The following is a 12,359-nucleotide window of genomic DNA, read 5'->3' as shown; positions in this document are numbered from 1 at the left end:
TCGCCCCGCCCTATGTGTCGGTGTGCGGTGCGAGTGTCACTCACCTGTGGTGGGCGCGGCGGGGCCCGCGTGGGGCGAGTGCGGCGAGTGCGGCGGTCGCCAGCCCCTCTCCGCGCGCCCTCCCCTCGCCCCGCCCTATGTGTCGGTGTGCGGTGCGAGTGTCACTCACCTGTGGTGGGCGCGGCGGGGCCCGCGTGGGGCGAGTGCGGCGAGTGCGGCGGTCGCCAGCCCCTCTCCGCGCGCCCTCCCCCCGCCCCGCCCTATGTGTCGGTGTGCGGTGCAAGTGTCACTCACGTGTGGTGGGCGCGGCGGGGCCCGCGTGCGGCGAGTGCGGCGAGTGCGGCGGTCGCCAGCCCCTCTCCGCGCGCGCCCTCCTCTCGTCCCGCTCCCTCAGCCAGGCGGCCCGGCGCGCGCTCTCTCGCTCCCTCGCTCGCTTCTCCGCTTCGATGCCAGCCCACAGCTCCTGGAGGCGCTCCTCTGATGTCGTCGAGGCCCGCGCCTCAGCTATTTCATTCTGTGGTGATGGAATGATGACGAGACTTTTACTTATCTATACCTACTAATATAATTGTGTTTGCTCGCAAACGAAAAAAAAACCGACTTCAATTAAATCGACAAGTAATACAACGTAGATCGACGAAAAAATAGTCAAGCAACTACGCGTTATTAAAGATTACTCAAAAAGTAGTAATCAGATCTCGATAAAAATTATATGTGACCACATGATAAACATCAGCTTTCGATTAAATTAAAAATTATCAAAATCGGTACACCCAGTAAAAAGTTATTACGGATTTTCGAGAGTTTCCCTCGATTCCTCTGGGATCCCATCATCAGATCCTAGTTTTCTTATCACGGTACCAAACTAGGAATATCCCCTTTCCAACAAAAAAAGAATTATCAAAATCGGTATATCCAGTAGAAAGTTATGCGGTATAATACAACGCAGGTCGACGAAAAAAGCGTCAAGTAAAAACACATTATTAGATATAACTCGAAAAGTAGTTGTTAGATCTCAAATAAATTTAAATGGGACCAATTGGCACACACCACCTTTCGATTAAAACAAAATTTGTCGAAATCGGTCCACACGGGCAAAAGTTCTGATGTAACATACATAAAAAAAAAAAAAAAAAAAAAAAAAAATACAGTCGAATTGAGAACCTCCTCCTTTTTTGGAAGTCGGTTAATTATAAAGCTGAAAAGTTGGTTTGCTTGTCTGTTTGTTTTAATGCACTAATCTCAGGAATTTCTGGTTGGCACTGAAAAACTCTTTTTTCCTCCATTTTTGGAATGTGGTTAAAAATAGGAAAAAAGGATGTTGGATACCGTGCCTTTGTCAAGGCCACGTTCACACAAAGAGCAATCACGAACTCGGATTTTGGCCAGGTGAACAGGTGTACAGGTATGTCCAAGTCCAGTGGTTAGCATGTCTATGTAGGTTGAGTAAAATTTACTCTTGATTTTAATAAAGTCCAAAATAAGTTCCAGGACTTGCCCATGTGGATTTTGGCTAGGAAACAGAGGTCTTGATAGGTGTTTTTGAACTGATTAAGGACGCCGGTTTTGATTGCATGAATACGCTGTCTTGTTTTCAGCGATTCAAGAGTGACCTAGAATCCAGACAAGTACGATATGCAGACCTCTTTGACTTCACAAGAGCAATGCTTATCTGATCTTAATAATTGTGTTTGCTCGCAAACGAAAAAAAAACCGACTTCAATTACATCGAAGAGTAGTAATACAACGTAGATCGATGAAAAAATAGTAATACTTTGTTCGTATTCCATATAACGCCACATTATAAAATTGTAGAATTATGTAATGTTCTACTGTTATTTCTAACATTTTGTTAACGATTGTAGGCAGAAATTTCATAAAAGGCCCGTCGTCGATTCGCGCGAAGCGCTGACATCGCTTATTACGGCGGGTTTTTTAGTTGAAGCGGATTTATATTGAATTACGGTTTATGTCTTTTTTATTAAAAATATGTACTGTTCATGTTTTCACACAGCTCCGATGCACGACTGGAGTTTACCCCTTCAGATCAACTGTCTAAATAGGCACAAAAAGGCTTACTAGTCTGAGAAATATATTATTACTATATCAAATTGTAAATAAATTAATCTAATAACGCCATCTATCGGAACCTAATTGCGTTATTAGAAAACGTCTGAACGCCATCTCTAACAAGGTCATTCGTTCAGTAGATTTTACTGTTCAATTTTTTCATTCCGGGGCCGGCACGTAAAATAGCCAAGTAAATACCCAGTATTAGCGATAACTCAAAAATTAAAAGCACAAATATATTTATAACGAATAAACTGCTACTCTCTACTCTAGTGGAATATTGTAATTTGATCGATAGTCAACGAAGTAATTTCATTAAATTTTGATAGATGGCGTTGTGGCAAAGTATTGAACATGACCACAGTCGTCTTAACATCGTCATGTAAATACGTGTCATCAAAGATTACTCAAAAATTGCTCATTATATCTCAATCATATTTAAAACGGACGACATGACAAGTATTAGCTTTTGATTTATACAAAAAAGATCAAAATCAGTGCACCCAGTAAAAAGATATAACGTATAATACAATGTAGGGTGACGAAAAAACCGTCAAGTAAATACGCAATATTAGATATAACTCACAAATTACTAATCAAATCTCAATTAAATTTGAATGGGACCACGTGACGAATAGTAGCTTTTAATTTATATAAGAAACGTCAAAATCGGTGCACCCAGTAAAAAGTTATGAGGTATAATACAACGTAAGGTGACGAAAATAATGTCAAGTAAATACGCGTTATCAAAGATTAATCAAAAAGTAGTTATCAGATATCGATAAAATTTATATGTGACCACATGATAAACATCAGCTTTCGATTAAAGTAAAAATTATCAAAATCGATACACCCAGTAAAAAGTTATTGCGGATTTTCAAGAGTTTCCCTCGATTTCTCTGGGATCCCATCATCAGATCCTGGTTTCCTTATCATGGTACCAAACTAGGGATATCCCCTTTCCAACAAAAAAAGAATTATCAAAATCGGTACACCCAGTAGAAAGTTATGTGGTATAATACAACGTAGGTCGACGAAAAAAGCGTCAAGTAAAAACGCATTATTAGATATAATTCGAAAAGTAGTTGTTAGATCTCAAATAAATTTAAATGGGACCAATCGGCACACACCACCTTTCGATTAAAACAAAATTTGTCGAAATCGGTCTACCTGGTCAAAAGTTCTGATGTAACATACATAAAAAAAAAAAAAAAAAAAAAAAAAAAAAAATACAGTCGAATTGAGAACCTCCTCCTTTTTTGGAAGTCGGTTAAAAACAATAGAAATCTTCAACTCACTACAAAAGGGATTTTCTTTAATGGCTAAGAGACAGCTTAGAGAGTGAGGATATACCCTATTGAAGTTGGTGAACCATCATTGAGGATGCGGAGATTAGCAGCATCAAATGTAATAATTTTTTCTGTTGGACACCATAACACATTAGATATAGCTATCAACGAGCAATGATACAGTTCAGTGCAGTTCTATTGAAATAATATAGGCCTTAAAATTCAACTATACTGATTGCTCACAAGGGTCTCAACAGTCATCTGACATATACCAGTATCCAACAGAGAAGTTCTGACTCGTTTTCTTTACATCAAACTTCACTTTTCAACCTAAATTACCAAAAATGTAACATCCCATTGTTGGGCATAGGCCTCTTTCCCCATATAGGAGAAGGATCAGAGCTTAATCCACCACGCTGTTCCAATGGGGGTTTGCGAATATATTCCCTACTATGAGTAACGATCGCTATCAGGTATACATTATAGCAACCAGGACCGATGGCTTATCGTAGTCTTTGAGGCACGGTGATGAGACCCACAAGGACTGCACAAACACACAGACCATGGCAAACATCTGTATCACTTCACTTCTTCACTTCAGCCTATGGCAGTCCACCGCTGGACATAGGCCTCCCCAAGTTCGCGCTAGACATCCCGGTTTTCCGCAATCCTCATCCAGCCTACACCGGCAATTTTACGTAGATCGTCGGTCCAGCGGGCCAGAGGACGTCCCACACTGCGTTTGCCAAGACGCGGTCTCCGCTCCAGAAACAAAAACATAAGAACTCCTAAGAAGACTCCAGAAAGAAAACATCTGTATGGCCAATACAAATGTTGAGGCCATGACAATATGCGGAAATCGAACCCTCAACCATAAGCGCAACAGCCAAAAACCAGTGCAGTGACCGTTGCGCAAACGCGTCGCGAATATGCAGTATAATGACACTTAAAGTTACTTACTGATAGGCTATCACTTATCAGCGAGATGAGAAACACACCATAATGTAAACAAAAGCCATACCGTCAGCTGTTCGTACTGGCTGTTCATTTCACTCAGCGTGTTTTGTATTTCTATAATTCTTTGCTGCGTCAGTTGTTTGAGGATGCTCTCCTGCGGCGTTTCCACTCCGCCTTCCGAGTTCCGTTTCTTGCGTTTGGGTGTCTCCACATTCTCTAGTAGAGCTCCATATTGTGCTGCACAGCTGGAATAGAGGTTTAACTCTAAGTACTAACAATCATTGTGCTGTGTAGTTATGGCAGTAATGAATATAACCACCCCCTCTCTTACCGTGTGTGTCGTAAGAGACGACTAAGGGATAACACAGTTCCACTACCACCTTGGAACTTATAAAGCCAACCGATGGGGGATAACCAACTGCTGCTTTAAAAAAAACAGGCTGAAGACAGGCAGCAGCGTCTTCGGTGCGACAAAGCCAGCCCCGCGGTCACCAACCCGCCTACCCAGTGTGGTGACTACGGGCAACACACATGAGTTCACGCCATTTTTGGCGCGAACTTGTAGAGGCCTATGTCCAGCAGTGGACTACAATAGGCTGAAGTGATAATGATGAGGATCATATGAGTGACTAACAATCACTACAGAGTATAGAGACAATACTAACAGATGTAACTGTATGTTGTTGTTGTTGTTGTTTTTTCACAGGCTTTTTTCTGCAACTCGACGTTTTTGCGTGACGTAGATGTAACTGTATTATTGATATTCAAATATTTTTTTTCATTTTGAGACTTTTTTAACTTAGTTACTAGTAATAGGGCATTGTCTTTTATTTTCATTGGATTTAATTAGTTTTTTGTGTATAATTTTCAGTATTTCTTTACTTCTTCTTCTTCTTTTTTAAAGACTATGGCTCCATCAGCTTTTCGCCGATGATTTTGCCAATGACAAGTACCTACTGAAAGTGTATAAGTCCGGAAACGGTCCGTTTTTGACAGTACAATAGTGGGATAAGCCGCTTAAACTGCAGTTAGTTGAAAATATTTGACATGACTATTTAACTTTAATTTATTGGTAAATTATAATTTTATATCATTGATTCTAATAAACTTAGCTAAGACAACACAAAAAGAAGATGGCACTAAAGTTAGAAGAAAACAAACATTGACCGGCCGCGGAATGTTTTTGGGAAGCATATCATATAGTGATACAGTTAATCTCAGACAATTAAAAAATAAATGATCGAGAGAGCCTTCCTCCAAGCCACATTCACATAAGGAACTATCACGAATGCGTAACTTAGCTAAGAACACAGGTGTGCAGGAGAAACCCAATCGTATACGGATAATTATCGACGTAGTTATTTTACCTAGGTCGGAGTATTTAAAAAACCATGGCTTGACAGGGATACACGGCTGGATATTGCCATAATATTTACCTGTAACTAGTCTTGAAGATTGCCATAATCTATCCCAAGATTTATCCAGGCATTGTTTAGCCAAACTTCTAAAGTCTCGGGTAAAGCATTTATTATATTTATCGCAGCCTAGGTGAATGGCGTCTTTTGCACATATGTCTGCCATCTCATTACCTGTTATACCGCTGTGACTCGGTATCCAAGCAAGCGCTACTTCAATATTCGACTGATGACATTTGAACAGTGTTTCTTTTATCTTTAGAGTAATGGGAAGATTATTTTTAGCATGAAATGGACTTTTCAATAAATCCTGGAGGCAGCTTCGAGAGTCAGTGAATACTACAGATTTATTAAGACCATGAGATTCAATATACAAGACAGCTTCCAAAATGGCAATACATTCACCTGAGAAAGTTGAGGAGAGAGGAGGCAGTTTGTAATTCAAGATAATATTGTATTTAGGAATCCAGACAGCAGAACCAACGTTTAACTCGGGGTTAATTTTAGATGAGTCAGTGAAGAAATGTAACCATTCTGACCAGTCCGAATCGATTATTCTATTAAACTCAAGTGCGGCGCCAGGTGATTCTTTAGTAATTCCTAGGTTCAGGATAATTCTAGGATGATATATCAAGGAATCGTAGCTATACGTGAATAGTGGATTTTTGTCAAACTGATATATACCATTGATGTTGATTTTAAGAAAAGATTTAGTAAGGGGGGGTTTATCTTTATAGGTCCAAAAATTTGAATTATTAATAAGCTGATTGAGATCATGGAGCTTATTAATTAAAGGGTGAGAAAAGTTTTGTACGGCATTAATAAGGAACCTGTCACATAAGAACTGTCTGCGGAGATGTAAAGGAGGATCAACCAATTCCACTTGAAGGGCATTAGTAGGAGACATTTTCATTGCTCCAGCTATAATTCGTAGGCATTTCGCTTGTAATCTAGTCCAATATGAGAGAGCAACCCTATTACATGGTTCCAAAACGAAACTTGCATAGTCAAAATGGCTACGTATAATCGCATTGTACAACAACTTCTGAGAATAAGGGTGCGATCCCCATCTAACGCCCGAGAGAGATCTTAGAATATTAATATTTTTTTCACATTTGTTAGAAATATAATTTAGATGTTGAACGCCCGACATTTTGGAGTCCAGTATGACTCCCAAAAATTTTACGTGATTCTGAATGGCAATAGGTTGACTATTGATGTGAAGAGACACGCTATCTGGGACAGAGCGTTTTCGAGTGAAAACGATGCCAGAGCATTTTGGGACAGACAAGGTAAGACCATGATCATTTAACCAATTATTTAAGTAGTACAGGGCAGAATTAAGTCTAGAAGTGGCCTCGGAAAAAGTTGAAGAACAAGAATAAAGAGCAATGTCATCAGCATATTGTAGAATATTGCAAAAACAGAGGACCGATTTGTCAAGGTCGTAAGTATACAAATTGTACAAAAGGGGGCTCAGAACGGAGCCCTGAGGAAGCCCTTTCCAGACTATTCTTTTTGGAAGTAATAAACCTTGGACGCGAACCGTGATGTATCGGGCAGAGTAAAGATTAAAAACAATATTGATCATTTTCATCGGCAAGTTTAAGTTAAACATTTTCTGACGGAGAATATGGAGCTCAACGTTATCGTATGCAGATGAGATATCAAGGAAGGCACCAATAACATGTTTCCCAGAGCTAAAGGCACGCCAAACATCGGTGGTAAAGATGCTGAGGCTATCTAAAGAGCCCATGCCCTTCCTAAAGCCAAATTGGTATTTAGACAAAAGGCCTCGACTCTCTATAAGCCACTCTAATCTATTTTTAATAAGGTGTTCCATAATTTTAGTCATAACAGATGAAAGAGCAATTGGTCTATATGAAGAAGGATTCCTGGGGTCTTTATTAGGTTTTAGGATAGGAATGATAATATGAGTTTTCCACGAATCAGGGACAATTCCGGAGCTATAGATTAAATTAAAGATATCAAGCAGATATAGTTTAACAGAAGTGGGGGATTTCATAATAAAGGAGTATGGGATACCATCGATCCCAGGCGAAGAATCCTTAAGTCCATCAAGGGCAGAAAGTAGTTCATTTAAAGAGAAGGAATCGTTGAATCTTTCGGAAGCCATGCAAGAGGGAGGACATAAAAAAATGTTTTCAGAAGGAACATAGGGAGGAGCTAGATTATTAACAAAGTTAGGTAACCAGTGAGAGGAATCGTTAGAAGAGACGATACGATCATCCTGAAAAATTTGTCTGAAAGATTTTATTTTTCTCCACACAAGCGAGGCAGGAGCTCGCGGTGACAAAGACTCGCAGAAGTTACGCCACCCACTAGTCTTTTTCTTTGAGAGTAAGCGCTTAGTCTTAGCAGTTGTTTTCTGTAAATTTAGGTAATTAATCATCGATAAATCAGAAAGATAGGTAACCTCAGCAGCCTTGCGTTTCCGAATACCATCTGTGCATTCAGAGTCCCACCATGGGGGCGAAGGTATTTTATCTAGAAAAGAATTTTTAAGTGGAATTGATTCATCAGCTGCAGAGGTTAGACACAAAATAAACAGATCATAACACAGTAAAAAATTATTGTCAGAGACCGGAGGAAGGGTAGCAATTTTAGAATCAAGAAAATATGAGAATTTACGCCAATCAGCTTTCTGAGTTCGGTATTTTAAGAGAGGAGGGAGAGGAGCCGATTTATTAGGAGCGGAATCAAAATTTATTAATATGGGAAAGTGATCACTACCGAATGAGTTCGGTAAGACCATCCACACGAAGGACATGACTAAACTCGGAGATGACGCGGAGAGGTCAACTGCACTAGGTTTTTCACTCGGGGCACCTCTTCTTGTCGGAGTACCATCATTTAAGACACATAAATTGAGATTATCAAAAAATGACAACAGTGATGAGGAATTTGAGTCACATTTACCGCAACCCCAGAGTGTGTGATGAACATTAAAATCTCCTAAGATGACAAGAGGAGACGAAAATGTGGATAAGATATTGTTTAATTCTGAAATTAATGCTGAACTAGGGTGTGGTAAATAGATTGAAAAAAATAATACATTAAATATTTTAGCACCAATTATTTGAAAACCAGGACCATGGTAAGGGATATGAATTTGCGAGAAGGTAACAGTTCTATCAATCAGAAGAGCGGACCCTCCGTAGCCATCATCTCTGTCATCACGTAAGCACAAGTAGCCAGGTACTCTAAATATAGAACGAGGCTGAAGCCTAGATTCTGAAAGAGCAAATATTGCAGGTTTATATTTATTGATTAAATAAATTAGTTCATGTTTTTTATTTCGAATACTTCTACAATTCCATTGAATGATCGTGCGACCCAGCATTTTTATTAACTAAAGTAGATATAAAAGTTTGCAATAAACTTAGGACATTGTTCGGTAAAGCGTCTCCAAACTTAGAGATCATGTTGACAAGAGCGCAGACCAAAATCTCAATTAAATTATCGTTAGGAGTTAAATTTGGGGTTGGCTCAATCATTTGGGGATTAGGAAAAGCACAACCGTTAGGCATGGTAGATTTAGGAGAGTTGGTGAGGGAGGAATGAGCATAAACATCATAAGAGGGGCGCAAAGGGGTACTAGGACGAGGAGTACTGAACACCGTTTTACGGTAGGAGGTAGAGGGAATGGTAGGAGAGCTTTGGGATTGGTGAGTGATTTGAGGAGAAGGATCTGTAGGAGAGCTTTGGGATCGGTAAGTGACTTGAGGAGAGGGCTCTAGCCTAGGCGACGCTTGAGAAGCTGCAGCATAGGATAGCCGGGGCAGATGAGGGACACGTGATGAAGCCTCTGTGTAACCAATACTCTCTTTGGTCATAATTAGTTTAATTTGCTTTTGCCTTTCATGCTCCGGACATTTTGAAGATTCTGTAGCCTTATGATTGCCTCTGCAGAAAAGACAAGAGACATTTTCATCTGAGACAGAGCAGGTTTCGCCAGAGTGAGGTTGAGCACATTTGTAGCATCGGGGGGTGGAACGGCACTGGCCCTTAGTGTGACCGAAACGGCAACAAGCAAAGCATTGGATGATCAGTAATTGGTACAAAGAAACAGGAAGGGATGCGTGAAAACAAAAAACTCTCTCAGGTAAATTCTGTCCAAGAAAGGTTAGGGCAACTGTAGTAGTAGGTATCCATTCCATTCATTTTCATTTTTTTATTTAGGCGACGAGCTTTGATGACTTTACCGCAGTTATGAGGGTATTCCATTCCCTCAACCATATCTGATAAAGACCATTCAATGGGGACAGAGCGGACCACGCCAGTCCTCGTGACTTGATATTGTGGGATAGAAGCCTCGTAGTTATTTGCGGATAGAATAGGATTATGGACAAATAAATTTGCTAGATCAGCCGACAAAAAATCTACAGAAATCCTATTTCTGCCTAGGTTTTTAATGCCTCCGTTAACAATTCCATTTATGGAGTTCTTATGAAGGAACTGTGCGAAATTGAGAAGGCGAATGGATGGGCCAGATTTTTGCACAGATTCCAATTTAGAAATATGAACAGAAAAGGGACCTTTATCATCCTGATTATAAGCAACTTTATTACCTGTGAAATCTAGATCAGTATAAGTGTCTTGCACAGAGGCAGACGGAGGAGAGGCTTTCTTTACACTTTCAGGATCAGGATCCATTGACAAGTGCCTTTTATTGCCGCCAACGCCGCCACCTCCCCCATCAGGAGGAGGTGAAGCGTCCCACTCCATATTAGGGAATACCACTTATTACATAAAATAAAAACAGCACTACTATTCAAAACAAACCGGCACAGTATACAAAATTCAACAATAAACACAAAAATTTCCACCAAATAATAGGAAAGATACACTAGCACGTGTTGACTCTCACCTACCCTCAAACGAAAACTCCAGTATTTCTTTAATAGATAATTGAAATTATTCATTGAATGACTGTCAATCATCTTATCCCACTGTTGGCCTAAGGCCTCTTTCTCTATGTAAGAGCGAATTGCTTAGATAAAGTATGTTTGTGTGTAACTTCTGAACGAATGCCCTAATTGCAATAACTAATTTTTGTTGATTATTGTCAAGACGAGGTTTGTATGAAAGGAAACTTAAGAAAAAATATATGACGGTTTTATGTTCATCAATCCAGCCAGTATTACATTATATTAATAACATAGATTAAACATTAATTAAGAAAATGCGGAGCAGTAGGTTAGCGTGGTATAAGCATGTAATGAGGCGGGACGAACGTTACATTGGTATAAGAATATTAGGGATGAATGTCGAAGGACGAAGAGCGATCGGCAGACCAAAAAAGTGATGGATGGATTGTGTGGGTGAGGAGATGAGAAAGAAAGGAGTAAGCACTGAAGTGACAAATAATAGAGAGGAATGGAAGAGGAAAACATGTTGTGCCGACCCTACATAAGAGGGATAAGGGCGGGGAGATGACGATAGATTAAACATATTTATCTGGTTTACCAAAGCTTATCTCGTACTTTTAATCTGAGTAATAAACCTTTTTAGGTGACACATACTTGCTGATATTGTTTGTTATTATTGTTTATGGTTTCTGATGAGTTTTTTTATAAACTTTCATATTACGCAACGTAGGTTGAATGAGAACTACACACAACACACAGGATATACTACTACAAACAGGATATTTGACGGGAACCTAGCGAAGCCTATATCTAGAAGTGAACTGCAACTAAGCGAAAAGTTGGTACCTACTACATTCTTTTCTAATGCTCACATTTATACATAGGCTATTATTTCTTATTATTATTGTATTGTTTTGTAGTTTTGTATTTCATCAGACTATATTATTTTAGTTTTTGATTTGTATTAAATTATTACTCTTAAATAAATGTTTTTGCGTCTGCAACATTTCTGACGTCCAGAATTGAAGTCTGAATTTTTCTTCATACTTTTGTCTAATAAATACACTAGCATAAATAGCTAAATAAATATCATATCCTAAAAAGTAATATCACTCTGACGTAAGTTATAACCTATGCTGTATAATAAATACCATACATAAATAAATACAAACCTTTTTTGCGAGTACCAATCCGGGGGTCTATTCGGTTCACCGACTGTTTTTAAAGCACGAGATACGGACATCCAGTTTTGGTCGCCGCTTCTTACGACTGCTGAAGCGAGGCATAGCTGTTCCCTTACATTCCACGTATCCAAAGGCACTCGTTTCAACTGTAAACGCTCTTGTACCGAACTCATTGTAGATATGCAGTTAAAAACTGTTTTATAGTAAATAACTTGTTAAAAACATTGCTTGGCGTCTAACCCGGGACAAGCTGTCAAGGAAACTATTTTGACGTTAGCATGCTGTACCAAAAATCGGGTGCGTTCCACTAAAGACCCGCAATGCCATCGAGCATCGACCACGACCATAGAAATTTCCGTTCTACTAACGTAAAAAATGCAGTGGGCGTTGTAGGTGAATCTATTAAATGGAACGCATATCCAAGCACTGTCAAGTATCAACTGTGTGCTCGCACTCGTAATATGGTGGCATGGTAAAAACATGCAGCTGTGGGGTTGTAAGTAAATATTTCGTATGGATTGAAGTAAAACTTAATTTAACTTGGATTCTCGG

The 12,359-nt window shown here is 39.5% G+C and overlaps 1 protein-coding gene across 1 annotated transcript in view; it reads right to left on the bottom strand.

Moving 5' to 3' along the window:
- The window catches only part of LOC123665861 (bromodomain-containing protein 8), an 89,925-nt gene extending 77,859 nt beyond the window's left edge, over window positions 1–12,066 (bottom strand). The window contains exons 1-5 of the mRNA XM_045600095.1: window positions 11,796–12,066; window positions 4,381–4,561; window positions 295–514; window positions 170–244; window positions 45–119 (exon numbers count right to left, since the gene is read on the bottom strand). Of these exons, the coding sequence (XP_045456051.1) occupies window positions 45–119; window positions 170–244; window positions 295–514; window positions 4,381–4,561; window positions 11,796–11,980 (736 nt within the window). The 5' untranslated portion in view covers window positions 11,981–12,066. The remainder of the gene's footprint in view (window positions 1–44; window positions 120–169; window positions 245–294; window positions 515–4,380; window positions 4,562–11,795) is intronic.
- Window positions 12,067–12,359: the final 293 nt, after the last annotated feature.

Source organism: Melitaea cinxia, chromosome 25 (genome assembly GCF_905220565.1).
Source record: "Melitaea cinxia chromosome 25, ilMelCinx1.1, whole genome shotgun sequence".
NCBI lineage: Eukaryota > Metazoa > Arthropoda > Insecta > Lepidoptera > Nymphalidae > Melitaea > Melitaea cinxia.
The sequence above is the reverse complement of the archived record's forward strand: the minus strand, read 5'-3'. Positions and strand labels throughout refer to the sequence as shown.